At 41.9% G+C, this 22,871-nt stretch overlaps 2 protein-coding genes across 2 annotated transcripts; both read right to left on the bottom strand.

Annotated features, from left to right (window-relative positions):
- Positions 1 to 1,574: 1,574 nt before the first annotated feature.
- Positions 1,575 to 6,588, bottom strand: si:ch211-159e12.5. The gene is made up of 3 exons (XM_021307846.2): positions 6,454 to 6,588; positions 6,231 to 6,334; positions 1,575 to 3,664 (listed from the first exon to the last, which is right to left on the bottom strand). The coding sequence occupies exons 2-3, from the start codon at positions 6,311 to 6,313 to the stop codon at positions 1,588 to 1,590; spliced, it is 2,160 nt and encodes a 719-aa protein (XP_021163521.2). The 5' UTR covers positions 6,314 to 6,334; positions 6,454 to 6,588; the 3' UTR covers positions 1,575 to 1,587.
- Positions 6,589 to 8,566: 1,978 nt separating this feature from the next.
- eef1akmt3 (EEF1A lysine methyltransferase 3) lies at positions 8,567 to 15,322 on the bottom strand. Its single transcript, XM_012881132.3, has 3 exons — positions 14,514 to 15,322; positions 14,314 to 14,425; positions 8,567 to 9,360 (listed from the first exon to the last, which is right to left on the bottom strand). Exons 1-3 carry the CDS (start codon positions 14,676 to 14,678, stop codon positions 8,963 to 8,965), a joined length of 675 nt encoding a protein of 224 aa, XP_012736586.2. The 5' UTR covers positions 14,679 to 15,322; the 3' UTR covers positions 8,567 to 8,962.
- Between the last annotated feature and the right edge of the window lie 7,549 nt (positions 15,323 to 22,871).

The following is a 22,871-nucleotide window of genomic DNA, read 5'->3' as shown; positions in this document are numbered from 1 at the left end:
AATGGACACTTCTCACTACAACCACACATATCTAGTTCCTCCTCATCTTCCCCTTCTTCCGACTCGGCTTCACCTTTTTCTTCCCTGGAGCATCCTAGCTCCACTCCAGACTTGTCAGACTCCTTTTTCTCCACCTCACCAGAGATCCTTGTTTCTTCACCCGCTACTACAACCGCGTTTTCAAAGACGCGGCTGCTGCAGGACAGAGTATCTCCGTCAGCGTGTCCCTCTGGCTCTCTGTCCTCCTGGTGCTCCTGCCCCGTCTCAGCGCCGTCCTTCAAAAACACCTGCAGCTCTTCAGAGAAGTTCTCCTCAAACATTTTGTCCACTCCCACATCTAGACAACTCAGATCCCACTGCTCACTCACTTCCTCCTCTTCGCTCTCCGAGTCGGGCGCTGTGTGCTTCCTGATGCGATTTACAACGTCCACCAGGGACTTTGGATGCTGGGATCCTTTCTTGTGTGCAGCAGGTGGAGATGACGTCTGAGAGACATCTTCCTCCTGGGGGAGACAAGTTGACAAGTGGCTGGAGTCTTCACGTGAATCCAGGTGAAAGCAATTGGAGACATTTTCCACGCTATCAGGAGCAGCAGCGATGTCAACATTTAGAGGAACAGATTCTGTGTCTGGCTGTTGTGGGGGAGATGAAAAGTCAAAGATTAGGAGCTTGTTTGAGCCCTCACTGCCTGAAGGTGCAGGTGAAAGAGACGAATAATCAGGGCATTCACCCTGTGACGGAGAGTTTTGCAAAGTGTCCATCAGTGGTCGAGTTTGAGTGTGTGTATCTCTCTCATTGCTTGGTGTTGGTTCCTGGGGACTCGTGATCAGACCTGCATTTGCTTGGGATATCTCCAGAGTCGCATCGATTTCCACCTTCCCCAAACCATCCTCCTCCAAATCATCTTTCGTTTCACGCGTTCCTACGTGGTCTTCATTCTCCTCGCCTGTCTGAACTGGAGGATCAGAGAGATTCCCGTCGGCTGCTTGAGGATCTACGTCCTTTAGCTCTTCACACCTAGTTTCAGCTCTGGTCGAATCAGCCTCATCTGTTTGTCGCTTCTCGGCAGCACAAGGAGCATCGTTGCTTTTGTGACCTTCGTTGTGTTGATGCGGTGACACTTTGTTAATTTCTGTAACCGAGGACTCGCCGTTGACCCCGCTTTCAGCCGAGCGCCACGTTTCACCTTCGTCCTCCACGGGCTCGGCACCACGCTCCACATCAGCTGCTAGAAACATTACTTCGAGAGGAGGAGGGCTTGGGAGACGCTCTTCACTGAGACCGGAACTCAAAGGAGGTTGTGGGGATTCAGGGGAAGGAGGAGGTGGTTGCACAGGAGGAAGTGAGGCATCGGGGTGAGGAGTAAGGTCTGCATCTGCACTTTGTGCCTCCCGTTCACAATCAAGACCTTCCTGTATGCTTGAGGGTGATGAATTCAGAGAAAGTGAAGAGGGATTATTGAGAACAACGGCGTGGTCTTCATTTGTAGGTTCCCCACAAGTGGATTCCCCCTTACTATCTTTCTTCATTTCATTTTGAGTTGAAGTGTTGTCTGTTCTGAGTTGGGGCTCGGTGTCTTCAGTCGTCTCAGGTAGCTTGCTGTTCCTGATCGTCTTCGTTTGTTACCTGCTTTCTAATGTCATCTCTGTCCTTCTCCGCTTGGAGAGCCTCTACATGGTCTGTTGCATCCTCCAGAGTTTGCTCAGAAGGAGGTTTCCCAGCCTCCTCCATCTGCTTCTCCTTGCAAAGATCAATTGGTGGTTCTTCATCCTCAGTTTGCTGTTCGGCGGCGGCGTCCTGCAGAGGTATGCCGAGGATCCTTTCAGCGCGCTCCTGCAGAGTTTCCCTCTCAGAGAGCAAAGACGGCTGCCCACCAGACTGGGAAGCGTCACTCTCTTCGTGTTCCGGTTTCTCCAAAAGTGATGGATCCAGGTCAGCGTCGGGGTCCTCGTTCCCACTTGGGGTCTCGTTGCTTGGATCAGCCGTAACGTCTTGATAAAGCCGAGAGTTCGAATCAGACGAGCTGCTTTCTTCATTGGCTGTGGAGCCTAAATAGTGAACGTGTTCCTTCTTCGGCGAAGGAATCAGCTCCACTTTGACGACGACACAGCTGGTGTCTATCACCAGCAGACCTCTCAGGTCCTCAGCGTCCTCCGCGATGTCCAGTTTCTTCTGTTCGTTGTCCGTCGAGTGGCTGCTCACATCCCCACCTTCATTCTGGTTCGAGGTGCTTCTCGTCGTCTCTTTCGAGCAGTTTGGGTCGGAGCTGTCGGCTTCAGCCTTGCTGCTGGCGCCAGGCTCCCTCCACAGAGGGTATTTCATCAACACAGGCTGCACAGATGCAGGGACACTTCCCTCAACTCCGGATTCTTCCAGGAAAACGCTGCTTGGTAGCTTGTCTTCAGGCATCACCTTGTCTCTGCATCTGATTGCCGTTTTATCTGACTGCTCTTTGAGCGTCTGTGCTCCTAAGTCCACGTCATCAGCGAGCGTCTTCATCTGGCTGCTGTCCTGCCGGGGCTCTGATATATCCGTTTCTGTGCTTTGGACGCTTGTTTGGGAGGCGCAGACGGGTAACGATGCGGTTTCAGAGGGGCTTGCTATTCGAGACACCAGGCAGAATATGGTCATCCCTCCCGTCTTTTTCTTCACGCTGAACTTCCGTCCTTCCAGCACCTTACAGATTTCGTCCCTCCTCATACTGGAGCTCTGAACCGCTTGTGGTTCTTGAGCTAACACGCTTTCGGGTGTCTGCGCATCGATGGGACTGGCTGTCTGGAAGGCATCACCGTCTGGTTTACTGGACTTCAGTTCCTCCATTTCGGGGTAGATTTTGCTCTCATCTTGCTCCGCCTCCCCCTTGGTTTGCAAATCCACTGGAACATCCTGTTTTCTGAGTGTTGGCTGTGACCAGTCAGCTCGCGTCTTACCAACCTGCTGCCAGCCAACATCACGGTGGTGCATCACAGGAGGCCCGTTGTAGGGGGGAGGGCCGATATATCCAGGAGGTTTTCCAAATCCCCTCGACTGGTATTCAATCTTTTCCTTCATGAGGTTTGTGTCCGCAGCAGGAGGTGCTGCTGCGTCCCACTGTCCGGATGCTCTGTTTGGATTTAGTTGGCCGTGTTGTGGTTGAACTCGAGGATTCGTCATGGGTTTTTCCCTCTCTGGAGTCCAGCTGCTCTCCGACAGGCCTTGGATGGCCTGTTGCAACTCCGCTTCTAAGCGTCTCCTCCTGGGCAGCGAATGACTGTACCGAGCTGCCCAGGCCTCCAGCTCTCGATAGCTGCTGTCGTTCCTCTTAGCGGGAGCGTCTCTGTAACAGGAAGGCTGACTCTGGTCCCACCTCTTCGGCCACGGATCCCTCAGAGATCCTCTGTCGTGATCCCTGACCGCTCCGTGAGGCGCCCGCCGCTCTCTGTCTCTGGGGTCATGTTGCCGATACTCCCCCAGGTCCTGGTGGCGCTGATTGTGACGGTGTAAAACAAAGGGGAAATGGGGAGAAGGAGAACTGGGCAGCTCTGGCTCTGCCCAGTGGGTGTACTCCTGTAGAGCTCCTCCTGCTCTCGATCCAGGTACCGTCCAGTTGCTGGTTGCCCTTCCCTGATCCCGCTGCTCTCCATAGCACAGTGTGTTATAGGCTGGCTGCTGTCTATCATGATAGCTGTGGGTAAATAGTAGAAAAATCATGTCAGAAAATTAACCTTGAAATGCATCTTTCCCGCTGGTAGAAAACAGTTTACAGAGAGTTGACATTCAGTCATCTGCCAAATATTGAAACCCTAACCCTATAATTAACTACCTGGCAAAAATATTCCTACCCCACAGCTCATGTGTGTGAAATGAAAGAAAAATTATAGTTTTTTTCACAATTTTTTGCAAATAAAAAATATCTATAAAGCTTGCATTGTATTCCGACCCCTTTATTCTGATAACCCTAAAAGAAATTCAGTTCAACCAATTGCGTTCAGATGTCTCCACATTCGTAAAGGTCCTTTATTCACAGAATAAATTCAGATGGCCTCAGATGTTCACCCCAAGCCAATTTTATTTAAAAGCACATCAAAAACAGCTGACCAAAGCGCTGAACAAAAATGAACATCATACCCGATAAACACATAAAATAAGTTGCAATCAACTAGCGTAAAATACAATATAAAACACATAAGAATATTATAAGTAACTTGAGTAAAACATAGTATAAAACACTTAAATGCTATAAAAAAACATGAATAAGATGAGCTCTGTCATGATACGTCTAAAGTTAATGATTATTAATGGATTATAAAACAATATCCCAAGCTTTGAACCTTTTAAGACGGGGGGGGGGTTCCCAAACCTTTTCAGCCTAGGATTCCCAAAATACCAGTACCAGAGACTGGTGACCTCCTTGAAGTGGGGCTTCTTTTGGGGAATTTACATGAATAAAATCATTTTTTGAGAACTCTTACTAAAAAGAGCTGTCTTCCCCCTGTGTTAAATTGAGGAATGTATAGCATCTCTTAAAGTTAAAATATTTTCCAAATTTATTTATTCCAAATAATAAATAAATCTTTTTAGCACCATGGCATCAAATTATTATTAGTATCAGGAATTTGAAGTGATTGTCCAAATAACAGTCTGACTTTATTATCATAATAATATGACTATATTCTCATAGTTTCTGAAAAAAAAAAAACATATTAAGGTCATTGTAGGGCTCTAGGATATGCAGGCTAATGTCTTCTTGTCAGATAAGACTGAAATAAATCTTTATAGCCTAGAGTCAAAACTCTGCTGCCAAAGACTCTGAACACGGCGTCCTCACAGGGGTGGTGGCAGCATCCTGCATTTTCCAGCAGCACAACTGTCTTAAACACACAGCCAGAACTACAATGAAATTATTTTACATCAAAGGATATTCATGTGTTGGAATGGCCTAGTCAAAGTACAGAACTAAAAACAACTGAGAATCAGTACTACAACCAAAGATTTAATGATCATTTCCATTCAGTCAGACTGAGCTTGAACTGTTTTGCAAAGAACGGACAAACTGACCGTCCCTGAATGCAGACAAATGTAATTTTCCTTTAGATTTTCATTTATTAAGTATTTTTTAAAACCCATCCATCATTTCCTATAACTTCACGATCTTGCACCACTCTACACACACGATTAAAATCCACTGAAGAATGTGTAACATGAGAAATTGTAAATAAAACTTCAAGTGGTATGGATACTTTTGGAAGGAACTGTATATAATAATAGTAATATAATGTCATAAAATAATCAATGACAAGTGCATCTTTAAACAAGTTCAGACTGACCATGTTTGCTTACAAATAGAGTATATTGCGCACAATGTAGTTTAAGGTTTCCGTATTTTACAAGTCAGTGCCTACTTTGTGGTACTTTCTATATAATATACAGTAGACACACCACGTTTGCACGGCACTGAAACACCTTAATGCAAACTCATTTCTATATGGGGCCACTTTGGCGTCATGAAGTCATGAAAAGGGCCGGTTGCACGTGTATAGACGATACTTTTCATTTCATAATTTCATTCCAGTTCACATAGAAGTATTAAAAATGCACAGTAACATAAAAGTAGCAACCTTAGGCCCAGTTTATACAGTTTATATGCAAGAAAAGTTGATATTGGGGTGAGTTACACTTACAGGAGGCACAGTTTTAGCCACTTTATACACTTTAAAAGGATATATGCTTCTACTTTATGACATGATATGCCTTTTTTTGGCATTTTTGACTCTAAACCTGTGAGACAAAGCCCACATCTTCGTTTAAGCTCAGCTTTGGCCCACATAAATCTGTCACAGACGTCTGCAACAACTCCAGACCAGACTTTCTTCCATATGAAGCATGTTTTTGGCCTCGCACACATTCAGAGGTGAACACTTCCACGTCTCTAGTTCAGTTTTATTGTGTTACGTAATCATACAACTTCATTTCTTCTGATCTTGTAATTTAAACGGGACTATTTCTGTTTCTTTCTCATTATTATTGATCAGATTAAAATGTTGAAAAAATATTTCACGCAGCCGTAGAAGAAGCTATTGAGTTTTTCAAAGCAATTTGTTGACATTATTGGATGGTTGGATCATTTACACCAACAAAGTAACAGCTTTTTGTTTTTAAGACATGCTTAAATTAAATCTAAATTTAGGGAAACAACTTTTTTTAAAGCATAATTTGACCGAGGGCTTCTTTTTCTTCTTCGTTTTACTCACTTGTGTGCACAATTTCTCCCAGGAAGAGTCCCAAATCTGGAGTAAAGCTGGTGCTGACCCTGATTTTCCAACCAGTACTCCATCCTTTGCCCCCATGCAAAGACCTGAATATTAAAAAAAAAAAAGAGAAAAAAGAAAAGAGAACATGTATTTAAGGGCGTTTGCTTCAACTACACTGAAATGTTTTAAATGTTGTATCATTAGCGAGTGTTGACACACATACCTTCAGCTGCTGGCCCTTGCTGCTCCAGAGATGAAGTGATGGATAATGAACTCTAAACAGGACAAAGTGTTTTTATGGGATGGTGGCTCCATGTCGTCCTCCCACTCCTCCCACACACACACACACACAGACACACACAGACACACACAGACACACACACACACACACACACACAGCTACAGGCCCATCCTCTGTTCATTGCAAGCTTCAAACAGCAGGTTTTAGGCACAGCTTATGGCTTTTAACAACAAACACAACTCTCTATTTACATCTAAATTTGCCAAAACCTTTATCTCCCATGAACATGATCTCATGTTTCTGAAGCTTGATAATATTTTAACGACGGACACGTTTAATTTTTATTATTTTCTTTTTCTTATTATTCTTTTCGATTGAAGACAAAAAGTGCCTCCCACATCAGGGTAAATGTCCTTTTAACCTGTTGTGTTATGTTTTAGATGTAATCCGTGGGAGCTTCTGCCTAACCCCGTCATCAACGGTTGCTGCAGTAATGAAGCAGCAACAAAAACAGGAGATCAGTGTGTTTTGTGATAGTCGTGTGGGACGAGGCAGGCAGATAGAGAGAGATCTGTTGTTTTGTGCTGTGAATTGTAGCTGAGGGAGTGACGGGCCGCAGTCGGGTCGTCTCCCTTTCTTTGAAACTCTCCAGCGTGACAAACAGGCTTTCCTTTCCTGAACAGAAAAGCTGCACATCAGCAGAGTACGGCACAGAGGGGATGAAGGGCCGACGGGCGGCTGCAGGGGAGGAAAGTCTGTTGCCGTTTGACACCACGCTTTGGGAGGGGAACCTAGAGGTGTCGGTGCCATTTAAAACGTCCTGTTGTTGAACACAGACTGATTAGGATATTGTTATAAGACAATAACATATGAAACAAATAAATAGCAAAGGGCATGATGAGGCATCTGGTTCTTTTGCATTTTATTTGGCCGGAATCCAGCAGATAAACATTGGTCTAAAGTTGACCAGCATAATTTGCAGCATAATTACTCTGAAAAGTCTAACCTTTCATCTGAGTACATTAATTTCCCATTAAAATATACATTGCATTTAAAAATTTGTATGTTCTTTTTCACTGATGGCACACATGCTGGCACCCTTGAGCCCTTTAAGATAAACACAGTTGAAGTTTTTTTATTTTTAACTGATCACTTTTCAGGAATTTCTAACTAGTAGTCCATGACTCTCTGTTAACCTGGTGTATAATTATTACATGATACTAGCCTAATTTTCTATTTTTTTTTTTTTTTTTATTTCCACTAAGCTATTTATCTGGCCACACCGTGAGCAGGATGGGTTACCTGAAAACATCTCCACAGCTCGCTGTTAAAGATCTGCAGCAAAGAGAAGCTACTTGGAGTCACCAAGTCTCCATCAGATGCAACTAGACTAATGCAAGAAAAAAATATATATTTTCCACAAATCACCAATGTAAAGATATGGAGTTTAAGAGAGCATCTCTTACCCTGTCCGCTCAATTGTCTTCTCGGTGTGTACTTCTAAACTAGCGGTCTTCCTTCTAAGTAATTTGTTAGCTTTGATGTGAACATCCCATTGTTATATCCTCAAAAGTGAGGATATAACAATGCAGCGAAAACTACTGGACCGGTCTGCTTTCAGCAACAAACGGTTCGGGTGGGTTTGGTGTGAAGTGAAGGGTGAATAATGGGCTAAAAGCCCCTCATACCTACTGTTGAGCACAGTGGAGGATCTATAATGCCGTGGGCCTGTTTCGCTTCGAAAAACCCAGGATACCTTGTTAGAGTGCATGGCGGTATGACCTATTTGGGGATTTAACCTGGAAATTAAAAAAACAAAAAAAACAATGGTTGACCCCTATTAACGAAAAGAAACAACAGATCATCGGGTCTTTTACCAGGATAATTACCATAAATATGTCAAACCCAGACCAACATCTTATAGAAAACCCGTTGGTGGATGAGCCGACGAGAAGACAGTGTACGGCAGGACGTGAGTGAGATTTTGTAAAGAAGAATCCAGGATCCCTCTCCCTGTATGCTTCAACCTTGGGAGATGTGATAGGAGAGGACTGAGAGCAAAAGGGGGTTGAATGATGAGTATAAACAAACGTACCACTGCTGATTTTTTGTTTAATTTCTGAACATGAGATTCCTCTTCTGAATCCTCTTCTCTAAGCATACCATTGTAAGATTAAGCCACACTGAGGAAAAAGCTGGATTTATTTGAGGGCTTTTTACACATGACAGCTTGATTTTAAGTTTCAAATGAGGCCTCCTCTTAAGGCAGGTCTCTTTGATTTAGATTTCTCCCAGAAACACGAATAAAATCTGTTAAAAAGACCTTAACACTCATCACTAAGTCATCGGCTAAAGAAAAATAAGTTTAATTTTACTTACAAGCACATAAAAACAAGTGTTTTCTTTAAATATCCAGCACAAACCCGCATATAAAGAGCATTTTAAATTGCTTCAAGTCTCTTTTTTTTCACAGTTTCCCAGCGCTCCCTCCTTACTGCTCTGCCCTCTTAGACGCTCTGTAGATGTTGTTGTTCTGCTTGTCGTCACGGTGCACGAGCTCCACGTCGAACCCGCTCGCCAGGTGCTCCTCGTAGAAACTCTGAGTCTGGTGCTCCCTGCGCATCTTGGAGGAGAGATACGCCACGGCTCCGTTTTGGCACAGGTGAGCCAGCGTCTCCGCCAGCAGGGGGTACGTCTCCGGGAGGTAGACGATGTCGGCGCACAGCACCACATCCCAGTCAGCGGGGAAGCCCAGGTGGTCCTGGCCCCAGCGCAGGGGGAGGACGGCGGGAGGGGCAGAGGGCCAGCCGTCGGGGGGAGCGTTAGCGGAGACGTTGGCCTGGAGCTGTGGCAGAGCCAGAGGGAGGTCTGTGAGGGTCACCTCTGCACCTGAAAGACAAACACAACTTCACTCGATGGAGGTGACGAGTCCACATCGGAGTAAACGCTTTCTTTCTTTCTTCCTCGCCGTTTAGGTTGTGCAACACGGAGGATGCTGGAGTTATATCGGACTGAGGAGTTACAGAGCACATGAAAAGCAGTTTCCTGTCTGTTGATTGAATTTCTGGAGAAACTGAGGGGCTGCTGGTGTTCTGCTTTCTGACACATTTGGGGAACGAATGTTTTAAACAGCGGTGGAAGCTTTTTTCCTTTCGGCAATCATGGGCTCTAAGAAATTTGTAGTTTCTTTTTTAAACGACTTTTTCAAATTATTATTATTTTTTTATGAAAATAATCTTTAATTGGTCCTATGTAACATTAGAATTGTCCAAGAAGCTACATTTAGCGTTTTCATTGACTGTAAGCTATAATCATCAACACTGAAACAAATAAACACTTAAACTATATAATTTTCTTCTGTGATGAATCTTTATATCAGTTTTGCTTTTCCATGGCGGTTTTTTTTTTTCATATTATGTTTATTAGATTTGTGAGCATTTATAGAAAGAAAGATCAACAAAAAAATTAAAATGAATTTTTAACCAGTTCATGGTCATGTGTTTTATTCTACTGCGTAATTGATTAATTAATTAATTGATTATCACGTCTTTGTTCGTATCTTTTTATATTTATGGGAGTGTTTTGTGTAGTTTTCTGTGTAATATTTGAAAAGATTTTATTTTTGTTTAATGTGACTGACTTTGACATGAATAAGCTTTAGCAAAGAGGCCTAGTATGAACCGACTGCATGTCTCAATAAAAACATCTAATTTTTTTCTTTACTTTTCTCTTTTTATTGCTTTCGCAGTAACGTTGATGACAGAAATACAAAACAACCCCATCTTCTAGGTGCCATATCAATAACTGCGCAATATTTACTCAGGTATTTACTCTTTTATGTTCTATTCTTGGTGTTTCTTTAGAACTAACTTTAGATTAGACTAGTTTGTTATTTCTTCTTCTTTTTTATTGCTAATAACTGGGTGTAACTGTGTCTGTTTGCCACTATCACACCCGAATTTCTTCCGTTGTGGGACAATAAAGGAATTCTTATCTTAAACAGAAAAGCACAATTTGGTTCAGAGAATAATAAAAAGAAAAACCTCTGTTTTTATATTGCATTATGTTTTCCACATATGGCCAACATACATCTCTGTTTATGTTTCGACCTACTGAACCATAATAAGATCAGTGTCAATGTAATGAAGAGTGAGAGGGGATTATCTCTCCAGAGAGGAGAGCCCCCTGTGATTAAGAAATAACTTCCAGTTTTGACCAATAACATCATCTTTCAATTTCAATTATAATTTCTATCCAACATGAAATTAGTCCCAGCTATTGAGGACTGGATAGGAATTAACCAGCTAATATCTGATTATTACTTTTTTGTGTCCACCTACAGGATTCACACATTCATTCATTATTAAGGTAAACTGAAATCAAAGGACAATTAAAGATCCAACAATAAGTTGATTTTAGGGACCAACTCTCTCCAGTATGGAGGCCGTTTCAGTGGGTCCCAAAAGATGCTGAACCGATCTGCAGATTTGTTACTTTGTTGACGTACCAGTTCAAAGGTTTGCAATTTTTTTCTTTTTAATGCGATATGAAGAATCTAATGTTTTTTTCCCCCAAATAAATCTTCATGTTTCTGAACTTGGGGCGTAACGGCATCTTTAATACTTTAATATATATTTAGCCAACCCTTTTAAATAGACATGCTACGCTTAAATGAAGTCTAAGTAATGTTTATGTGGAGTATCCTTAGTTCAGATTTTTTGCAGTTAGATTCAGTAAAAGGTGCACCTAGGTCTGATCATAAATCACCATTTCAATATCGCCGTCTTTTGTTCTGCTTTGGGGTTTTTAAGCACAGGCTTGTGATTGCAATTGGATTGTCTTTTTAAATTGTACTTTATCACATATTCCTTATTAAAAAAAAAGATTAAAATGTTTGACCATTTTAATTACTTTTTCTATGCACTGTGGTCACTTCAGTGGCTTGGTATTCAAAAGCTGTTTTCTTGTATGTGAGTGTCCGGTTTATTTTAGAGGTGCACAATAAATCATAATTTCAGCATCAATGTATGAAATGTTGGAATAGCAAAGGACTGCTTAGATGCAATGTTTTGTATCCTGTTACATTTCTGATGCAATGCATTCAAGCTCTGCGAGCCAATACGGTAATAATTTGTCCTCTGGGATGGACTTTCATTGTAAAAAGCGAAAAGAAAAGACAGAGGAAGTAGGGGTGGTTCAGTAGCTGGCTGAAGTTTGTTCATTTCAATTGATACTGTTATTGTAAAATTTAACAATAATATCTTTAAAGTCCTGTTTTATAATCAAGTAGCCCTTGTTTACTTACATGTAAGCCACTTTGTTGGCCTGTGGTGTAGCACACTGCCACCTACTGGGCAGTCAGTGCAGGTTCTCAAAGGAAATTCTGTAATCCCACATGGCTGCAGTCAGCTGGAAACAGAACATCACAATCTCTAGCAAGCTCATGTATTTTATGAGACCATTAACAATTAAGAGCTAATAGCAGTCAACATTTTAAAATGTTGATTTTATATTGGGGAGAAATTACAACCAATCATCTCTCCATTTCAATGGATATCATAGATTGCAAGCTATGTTTTCAATGGTTATTTTTTACCATTACAATATTGGTTTAGCTGTAAAAATAAATAAAAATAAAACCTTTTTTTGTTATTAAACTAGAGCTACAGATTATTTTTTATTTTATTTCAAAACAACACTTTTTGCAGATTGGTTTACCAGTGAGTTACAGTTACTGTCTGAAGTGTGAGACTAAGGTTGCGGAGCCAAAGCAGCGGCTTGCATAAGCATTCACCCCCTTTGGCATTTTTCATGTTCTGTCGCCTCACAAGCTGCATTTAAAATAGATTGTTTGAGCTTTTGCACCAATTTGCAACAACTTTTAGGATGTATATTTTTTCTTTTTGTGAAGCAAATAACAAATAGGACAAAATACCAGAAAGATTTGGCGTCCAAAACTGTTGCCACTGGGCCTTTTGCCCATTCCTCAAGGCTAAACTGCTCCAGCTCCTTCATGTTGGATTGGTTTCAATTCTGAACAGAGATCTTCAAGTTTAATCTAATCTGATCAACATTTTTTACACTGTCTCTCAGATGCTTGAGTCTTTCTGAACACTTCTCTGGGAGTGTTTGTTATTACAATCAGACATGTTGCACAGCTTTCCTTCTGTAATCAACACTGTTTTCCTTCAATTTTAACTTAAACATTTAATTTTTTTATCTGAATTTGCCTTATCTATTAATGATTGCACAGTATGTTTTCCCTTTGTGATAAGTTCATTTTCTTCTGCTTTACAGCTTAACTTTAAAATTTGCTTTTTAATTGACGTTATTTAAGACTGTTGTCTTCTGTCCGCTTGTTTTTGCCACTGCCACACCTGAATTTCTAGTTCTATTCTATTCTATTCTATTGCTTTCAATTCTTTTCTAACCACAGATTCTCAGTTGGACTGAGGTCTGGAGTTGGACAAGGTCATTCCAACAGATTTAAATGTTTCCTCTAAACCACTTAACTGTTGCTTTAGCAGTATGCTTCAGGTCATTGTCCTGGTGGAAGGCGAACCTCTATCCCAGTCGCAAATCACATGCAGACTGACACAGATTTTATTCAAGAATATCCCTGAATTGTGGAATAACCTGTCCCTGCACATAAGAGAGGCTCATTGACTGCCTACAAACTCGCCTTAAAACCCACTATTATTCCTGGGCTTTTACCACTAGCGAGACTTTATTTTCGTTTTTAATTGTTTCTTTTAAGCATTTTCATGCATCATCTTTTTATTTTTATTTTATTTTATTACATTGTTTTAAACGCATTTGTTTTAGCTTGTAGCAATGTACAGCACATTGTTTCAGCTGTTGGCTGTTTTTAAGCACTTTATAAATAAAGTTGGTAGGGTATGGTATTTAGCACCATCCATCTTTCCCTCGAATCAGACCAATTTTCCAGTCCCTTCTACTGAAAAAAACATTCCCAAATTCCTATATTAATAATTCCTTTATAAAACCTACATCCATGTCGTCTACTTGTGAAGACAAGAGAGACAAAGTCTTTACAACTAATTTGTTTAAAATGTGCATCTTAGTTGTTTTTTTCCGTGCCTAAAAAGAATGATTAAAAAACTAAAAGAGAAAAACATGAGTTAGGTCTTTGTAATTCATGCATGAAAGTACATTTGGATATATAAAAGATAGCTGTTAATCTAACTTTTGCAGATTAATTTTTGGTAATGTGAAGCATCTTTGAAGGCCCTTTGCAGGGCCGGATTATCCATAAGGGCCAGTGGGCCAGTGCCCAGGGGCACCAACCATGGGGGGGGCACCACATGACACATGCTTTAAAAATATATTATTCATAAATTGTTATATTATTTACTTGCAATTGTTGAAAGACCATGCATTATTCGTTTTGTGAACACTGATTTCACAATAAAAATAAAAGATAGATAAATCCAAAATAATTTTGTTTTAACATTTTAACATGAGATATTTGAATATTGCTCACTGCTCATATGCCTACAGGTAGTTGAGTAAGTTAGTAAATAGTAAATTACATTACAGAAATCCCCTTGATTATGTCTGATGTTTTTGACCGGAGGACAGCATGGGTAAGGGGGGGGGGGGGGGGGGGGCTTTGAGGTATAGTGCCCAGGGGCACCACATTGTCTTAATACGGGCCTGGCCCTTTGTAAATATGAATGATTAATGCTGACAGAGAGAATGCCTGAATGAATGCAAGAAGAAAAAAAATTTTTTTAAATAAATAAATGAATGCATGACTTAAATAATTGTGTAAATAAATAAGGAACGAGTTGATGGATGCGGGAATGAACTCCTGCCTACCCCGACGAGCAGCCAGGATACCGAGGACCCCAGTCCCTGCTCCCAGCTCGATGATCCGCCTCCCTCTCAGCTCCACGGACTGGTCCTCCAAGAAGCGGCACAGATGCAAGGCCTGTGCACAGAAAAATATTTCGCCATCACACCCCTTCCCCTACCCCACGTACAGCAGAAAGCTGCGGATCAGCAACAGCCGCTCTTACAGCTTCCCAGACGGGCGCAGCCACGCCGAGGTTGGCTCCGAAGAGCTGTGTTATCCGGAGCTCCTCGCCCATCAGCCTGTACGCAGTCTCCTGGGAAAACGTCTCCGAGAACAGACAGCCATCATCCACAGGGAAAGGGTCGTCTTCGTCCTCGGCGAAAATCATGACTTTATGTTTATTAACCGGGATTTTCAACACTGCGGTGCAAGGCGATGCATTTATCTTCCAGGTCAAGTTTGCTGCTGCTGCTGGTGCAGTGGTCACAAATTTATTGTTAAAAAAAGGAGAGTTTATTCATATCTGAGGTAAATGTTCAATTTATTACAACTTTCTTTTTCCGATAAAGAAGGGTGCGCTCATCGAGGACGAAAAGCTTTACTTCAGGTATGTGAAATAATGTTCAGCTTTTACTTTGAAAGGAATCAAAGCCCCCTTTCGTTTCCGGGTGTCGATTGAATCCCAGAATTTTTTTTTTTTTTAAGTCTTAATAACAAGAACCATGAACGTCATCTAGCTCCAATTAATATATAAAGCCCTGATTCTTGTAGAATTTAAAATACCTTAATACTGAATGAAGTTTGGTTGCAAATTAAATAATGTGGCCGTAGAGACTCTTCCCTAAAGGTTCCCTGACTGAAACACTTTTCACATTAAGAGAATGTTAAACCCCTAAACCAGGGGTTCCCAAAATTTTCATCCTGCCCTGTGACCCCCGCCCCCTCCCACATAACAGTGCCAGAAACTGGCCACCCCCTTTTTGCGGGCGGTATTTCTGTTCCCTTTTTTTTTTTTTTTTTTTTTTTTTTTTTTTTTTGAAATTATGAAAAATACAGTCATATTACAAAAATAAAGTTGTAAAATTACAAGAATAAACTCAGATTTTTATATGAACTCTTACAAAAAAGTGTAGCCCTCCCCCTTTGTTAAAACGAGAAGTGTAGAGCTGCTTCTAAAGTTACTATTGGTTTCACAAAGGAAAAAACAAAACAAAATCAAAGCTCATCACCATCAAATCATCTCTCCACCTCCTGGGGGTCCAGACCCCCACTTTGCGAACCTGTGCCCTGAAGGTTTCATGATGTTTGGTTGCAACCTTCACTAATTCACTTTTGGGAAATGTTCCCTAGTCTCTTTCTAACACCTATGTGGCAAAAACAGTAATGGTCCCGTAATTTTTGGTGTTGCAATTATGACGCATAGGCGCAAGTTGATGACATAACTGGTAGTGTCCCAATTCAACAATTTTGCATACTTATAACCTACACACTCAAACCCTTTTCTTTCTGAAAACATTTTGACACCTATACATGAGTCTATACATATTATCCCTATGCAAAAAGACGCGCTGGAGTACAAAAATCTGAACTTTTCTGTCAAATCGCGTTGTGGCAACCAGTCAAGGACTGGTTGTTGTTGTGAAACACGGTGAAGGAGCAGTGTAGAGAAAGCTTTTTTTAATCAGAATAGGAGATAGAAAAGAAGTTTGTGGGTGGCTTTGAAAAAGGCCGTTGTAATATAACCCTTAAAGGGACTGTTAAATAATTTATCAATCGTCCTCCTCTTGTGGCTCCTGAACTGGCCTGGCCAGCAGCCACTTCTGCAGATAGGTTGGGTGCTCTGTCTGTCTAATACTGCTTTGAAGTTATAGTTATAGCTAGCTATAGTGATAAATAAAACTTAACATAGAAGGCAGTCTTAACAAATATACTATTTTTTTCCTCATGTTTCTTTATTTTCTTTCTTATGTAGTAGCAAGAATTTCTTTTTTTTTATTGTCAGCCACAGAATCTTCCAGATACATTTATTCCAGGTTGAAAAGAATTTTGCTCTACTGGAGCACAATTCTTTGGGAAAATTACATTTAAGAAACAAAATAATTGGTTTGCTCTGAGAAGCTTTGTTTGTTCCCCATCTTTTTTTTTTCCTTTACCCACTTTATTTTGGTTTAATAACAGTATCACCATGCAGTAGACTTTTTTGTCTCATGTTAGTTTGTTTTTGGGGTTACTTCTTTGTCAATTTTTTTTTTCGTCCGTCCGTCCGTCTTCTTCCGCTTATCTGGGGTCGGGTCTCGGGGGTAGCAGCTTCAGTAGGGAGGCCCAGACGTCCCTCTCCCCGGCCACTTGGACCAGCTCCTCAGGAGGAATCCCAAGGCGTTCCCAGGCCAGCCGGGAGACATAGTCCCTCCAGCGTGTCCTGGGTCTTCCCCTGGGCCTCCTCCCGGTGGGACGTGCCCGGAACACCTCACCAGGGAGGCGTCCAGGAGGCATCCTAACCAGATGCCCGAGCCACCTCAACTGGCTCCTCTCGACGTGGAGGAGCAGCGGCTCTACTCTGGGTCCTCCCCGGATGACTGAGCTCCTCACCCTATCTCTCAGGGAGAGCCCAGACACACTACGGAGAAAACTCATTTCAGCCGCTTGTATCCGGGATCTCGTTCTTTCGGTCACGACCCAAAGCTCGTGACCATAGATGAGGGTAGGAACGTAGATCGACCGGTAAATCGAGAGCTTTGCCTTTTGGCTCAGCTCTCTCTTCACCACAACGGACCGGTACAGCGCCCGCTTCACAGCAGACACGGCACCAATCCGCCTGTCGATCTCCCGCTCCATCCTCCCCTCATTCGTGAACAAGACCCCAAGATACTTGAACTTCTCCACTAGGGGCAGCACATCCTCCCCAACCCGGAGAAGGCACTCTACCCTTTTCCGGTTCAAGACCATGGTCTCGGATTTGGAGGCACTGATTTTCATCCCGGCCACTTCGCACTCGGCTGCGAACCGCTCCAGTGAGAGCTGTAGATCACGCCCTGATGAAGCCAATAGGACCACGTCATCCGCGAATAGCAGAGACGCAATCCTAAGGCCACCAAAACGGATCCCCTCAACACCTTGGCTGTGCCTAGAAATTCTGTCCATAAAAGTTATGAACAGAATCGGTGACAAAGGGCAACCTTGGCGGAGTCCAACTCTCACCGGAAACCAGTCCGACTTACTGCCGGCAATGCGGACCAGACTCTGACACCGGTCGTACAGAGACCTGACAGCCCTTATTAAAGGGTCCGGTACTCCATACTCCCGGAGTACCCCCCACAGGATCCCCCGGGGGACACGGTCGAATGCCTTCTCCAGATCCACAAAGCACATGTAGACTGGTTGGGAAAACTCCCATGCCCCCTCCAGAATCCTGCTGAGGGTATAGAGCTGGTCCAGTGTTTCACGGCCAGGACGAAAACCACACTGCTCTTCCTGAATCCGAGATTCGACTATCTGACGGACCCTCCTTTCCAGAACCCCTGAATAGACCTTACCAGGGAGGCTTAAGAGTGTGATTCCTCTGTAGTTGGAACACACCCTCCGGTCCCCCTTTTTAAATAGGGGGACCACCACCCCAGTCTGCCAATCCAAGGGAACTTCCCCCGATGTCCACGCGATGCTGCAGAGCCGCGTTAACCAACACAGCCCCACAACATCCAGAGCCTCAAGGTACTCCGGGCGAATCTCATCCACCCCCGGGGCCTTGCCACCGAGGAGCTTTTTAACAACCTCGGCAACCTCAGCACCAGAGATGGGAGAACCCGACCCAGAGTCCTCAGGCTCTGCTTCCGCAATGGAAGACGTGTTGGTGGGATTAAGAAGGTCTTCGAAGTATTCCGCCCACCGAAACACGACGTCCCGAGTCGAGGTCAGCAGCACACCACCCCCACTGTAAACAGTGTTGGTGCTGCACTGCTTCCCCCTCCTGAGACGCCGGATAGTGGACCAGAATCGCTTCGAAGCCGTACGGAAGTCTTTCTCCATGGCCTCTCCGAACTCTTCCCACGCCCGAGTTTTTGCCTCGGCGACCAGCCGAGCCGCCTTCTTTGTCATTTTTTTAAAAGATTATTACAAAACTGAAGAAAGCATGAGTATGTTTACACCTAACGACAATTTTACATGGCCAATTAACCTAAAAATGCATATTTTTGGACTGTGGGGGGAAGCCGGAGCCCCCGGAGAGAACCCACGCATGCACGGGGAGAACATGTAAACTCCATACAGAAAGATCCCAGCTATGTTTCAGATCAGGGACCTTTCTGTTACAGGACAACAGCCCTAATGACTGTGCCACCGTGCAGCCCCAATAGCTTTTTTTTTTTCTCTATGCCTGTTTTTTTTGTTTGTTTTTTGCGGGATGGGGATATGGTATATTATATAAAAAGTTCCTTTATTTTTTTTTTTTGCATTTTCGTCATTAGGTAGTTTTGTTTTTGTTTTTATTCATTGTTCTTTTTTTCGGATGCTGGAAGTTGACATCATTGTTGGCATATTTCCTGCACTTTCAGTGTTGCGATTTTCTTGTTCAGGGGTAGCTTTGATCCAAACACTGAACTCGTCATCTCCTTCTGTGTACTTCTCGTAGACGTAGATAAACCCATTGTTGCAAATATCAGCTACACAGTCTTTATTTGAAATTGTTACCTGGGTATCTTCAGCCTTATATATAATTTGTCCACACATCAGATATGTGTAATTGCGTTGAATCTCTGGACTCGGGCTTTGGCTGCAAATGACTGAGGACAGACGGTACGACTGGGTTCCACCTTTTACAGGAATGTCAATGGTTGCACTAGGAATCACTGGACATTTTGAATCTGCCTCACTGATTGAATTAACCAGAAACAGGACCATCACATCACTGTCGCTGAAGAACAGTTTTTTCTTTAAGACGGAGTCGCATACTTCACAATAACCTCTCTCGTGCTCAGCAACCATACTGTTAAAAAGAGAAAGAGTATTGTCGTATGGTGCTGCTGCTTCTATGTCAATGATGGGACCAACTTCATTGATTTCAAAGAGGGAAGTCTGACATCCTTTACAAATTGCAGCTGAATTCATCATGCAAACTGTGTTAATACCAGAAGAATCTAACAAGCCCAAAATATCATACAAAAAGTTTATTGGGTTGTACTGCTCTGTAATGTCATATTTCGGCACTTTTTCACAAAATTCCAAAATAACTTGGGCGATTTCTTCTGGTGAGAAACATTTCCCTGGGATGCAAATGGCAGAAAAGATAAGGCGGGCAAATAACCGAATTGTTAACAAGGCTCCAAAAATATCTGTGGGATGCTGAGCCACAAACTTTCTGACTATGCTCAGGTTCAGGATGCTCTGTACTGCAGAATTAATCCAACAGTTATTGGAGATGTTGGGGAACTTGCAAAAGAACAAGGTTGGATCAAGATCCTGATTTGTTTTACTGTCTTCTGTCAAGAAATGGTCCGTGTCATTTAGTGTTTCAGCTTCAGAACAGGCGCTAGGTTCTTCCTCTGTGACCGTCTTGTGTTGAAAAGGGTCTTGATAGGTTCCATGAATTAATTGTTTATCCTTGGTTCCAGTTTCGTCCTCAGTGATAATTTCATTCCTAAGAAGATCTGGGTTGATCGAGAGATTTGTGTCTCCAGAATTATTCATTTCCATCACATTTTCTTTCTTTCCAATATCGCTTTGATTGTCTCCAGTGCTAGTCATTTTGTTTTCAGGAACACTGGCAAAAGCACAGTTTTCAGATGTCTGCACTGTCAAAGTGTTAGCTGGGGTTTCAGAGTTAACTTTCTCATCCTCAGAGCTAGGTTTGACGTCCGGTTTCAATTCGTCTTCAGGAACACTGGCAAAAGCACAGTTTTCCGATGTCTGCACTGTCAAAGTGTTAGCTGGGGTTTCGGAGCTGATTTGTACCACCTCAGCGCTATCGTTGACCAAATCATCTTTTGCACTGCAGGGGGTACATATCTTTCTCACTGCCTTCGTAACCAAGGCTCCAAGGGCAAAACCAGCAGCAAAAAACATGTTTACTGTATATTCCACTTGAGGCGATCGTAAAATAAATTCCGTTAGAATTTGTTTCTCTCTGCAAGCAGTCTGCCTTGAACACGGTTCAGAAGCAAAGCTGAAAAGTTCTTTGTAGAATAAAGAAACCTTCCGAACCTCTATGACATCACCGATGAGATCACTGTATGATGACCTCATCAAGGTTCTGAGGCAAGTTCTTGTCTTCTTATAGTTGCTATGGAAACGTAAGAAGTCAGGTATCCAAACTGTGCTTATGTGTGTGTCAAGCTTTAAACTACAATAAAGGCCACGGTTCTGATTAACTATACCCAGTGTCTTGGTTTAGCATCATAATTTATTCTCACAATATTCTCACAATACAATTTAAATGGTAACTTTATTTAGACCTTTTTTTCCATTAAATCTGCTTTTTTAATATAGTAGTAGTTGTTGAAATGTTCTGGATTAGAGAGGTTTGATGAAGTCAAAGGAACTGTGAAATGTCTGTGAAGGCCTGAGATGGTGTAGAAAACCAGTTACTCTGCTCCTGGCTTAATCATAGTAGAGGTTGTATAAACGAGCATTTCAATACACTTTGAGACAAAAGCAAAGCATGTGTAATAACTAAATAGAAAGGCATATGAAGATGCATCCTATGCTGCTATGGTGTCAGGGTGTCAGAACATGTAAAGCAGAAATTTAAAGCATTAATTTTCCCGGGATTATCGTCCAAAAACATTTTACAGTGAATAGGATTAGTAGATACAGTAGCTTGCAAAAGTATTCATACCCCTTAAACCTTTGCACATTTTGTCACATTTCAACAACAAACATAAATATATTTCATAGGAATCGTATGTGAAAGACCAACACAGAGTGGTATGCAATTGTGAAGTCCAAAGAAAATTATACATGATTAAAACTTTGTAAAAGTATTTAGCCAGCTTTTCTCTTAGTGCAACCAACTGCCTTCAGAAGTTGCCTGATTATTGCTAAGGACTGAATAAAGTCCACCTGTGTGTATTCTAATCTCAGTATAAATACAGCTGCTCTGTGATGGCCTCAGAGGTTGTTTAAAAAAGTATTGGGAGGCAAACAGCATCATAAAGTCCAAGGAACACACCAGACAGGTCAGGGATAAAGTTGTGGAGAAGTTGAGCACTGTTCAATCCATCATCCGGAAATGGAAAGAGTATGGGACAACTGTCAACCCACTAAGACAAGAAGATAAAAAGAATAAGATGAATTTAATATGAAAATATTATGGCTGGGACTTTACTTTCTAATCAAACCTAAAATGTTATTAATTACTTTATTAAATTGTAGTTATTTATTTAAAATAATCATGGCAAAGAAAGAAAACCAAAAGGAAATGGCTACATTTTAGCACAAATGTCCATAAATACAAATGAGTTGATGTTACACACATTTACAAATGTGAACATTGTAAATGTTGTTTTTTTTTTTTTTTTTTTTTTATCAAGGCATAGCCACATATTTGATTCAGAGCAAGAAAAATACACAATGGTATAAATTCTGTAAAAAAAAAACAAAATGTAAATTATTTAAGATGATGCTAAAAACACACACATTCTAGGCGAGTCGAGTAACAAAAAAGAAGAAAAAAAAGAGAAAAAAAAGCTGTGAATTGTGAAGGAGGAAAATAAAATTCGACCTGGAGCCAGAATGAACACATAGAGAGTTAGGAAACTATTACCAGATTTAATGTTTCTTTACTGTCGTGTTGATTTGATGACAAAAAAATTTAGAGCTGGTTTTGGACTATAGAGAGTATGTTCTTGGTCTAAAAGCTGGGCCCATCTGCAGAAAGATGTCTCTCACTTCTTCTAGACATCACTAGACAGATTGTCTGTGTGGTTTTTACCCCGCGACCCCATGAGGGATTAAGCGGTCCAGAAAATGGATGGATATATCTATATCTACACAATCACAGTAAACCTGTCACCTATTATGTTTAGCCTGTAAATAATTTAGACCAAATTTATCTTATTAGGTTGGTTTAGATGTTCTCGCTGACAAGTATATGACACAAATTCAGAAAAGCTTTTGTATAACCTGTAAAAAGGCTTCTTTCAGCGAGATTGGGAGCCTCATCTGTTAGAACTAAGATTAGGATTGTAAATTAATTCAGGACTCACCATAATTCACACAGTAGAGGTTTAATGGTAATTCATATTTGAGAGTATTTGAGTATTTTAGTGCCATTGACTGAAAAACACACAAGAGCCCAGTTGCTCCAACAGAAACTATTTATTTTCTATCAGAAACAAAGAGGGCTGTTGGTAAGGAGGGAACAACTTTATGCATTTGTACGAGTGCAACGTTGAAAGCCTCAAACTGAAACCGATGTTCAGGCCCATCGGACCTCAAAGAGCGTTTTACAATCAATAATTTCATAATCAAGTTGTAGAAAATGAGAGTCAAAGTGTCAAACAGCTGCTGCCTTCTTCTCCTTGTACGCGGCCATCATCTTCTTGATCTCAGCTATCGCTTTTCCAGGGTTCAGGCCCATTCCGAGAAAAAA

Source organism: Fundulus heteroclitus, chromosome 20 (assembly GCF_011125445.2).
Source record: "Fundulus heteroclitus isolate FHET01 chromosome 20, MU-UCD_Fhet_4.1, whole genome shotgun sequence".
Classification (NCBI taxonomy): Eukaryota; Metazoa; Chordata; class Actinopteri; order Cyprinodontiformes; family Fundulidae; genus Fundulus; species Fundulus heteroclitus.
The sequence above is the reverse complement of the archived record's forward strand: the minus strand, read 5'-3'. Positions and strand labels throughout refer to the sequence as shown.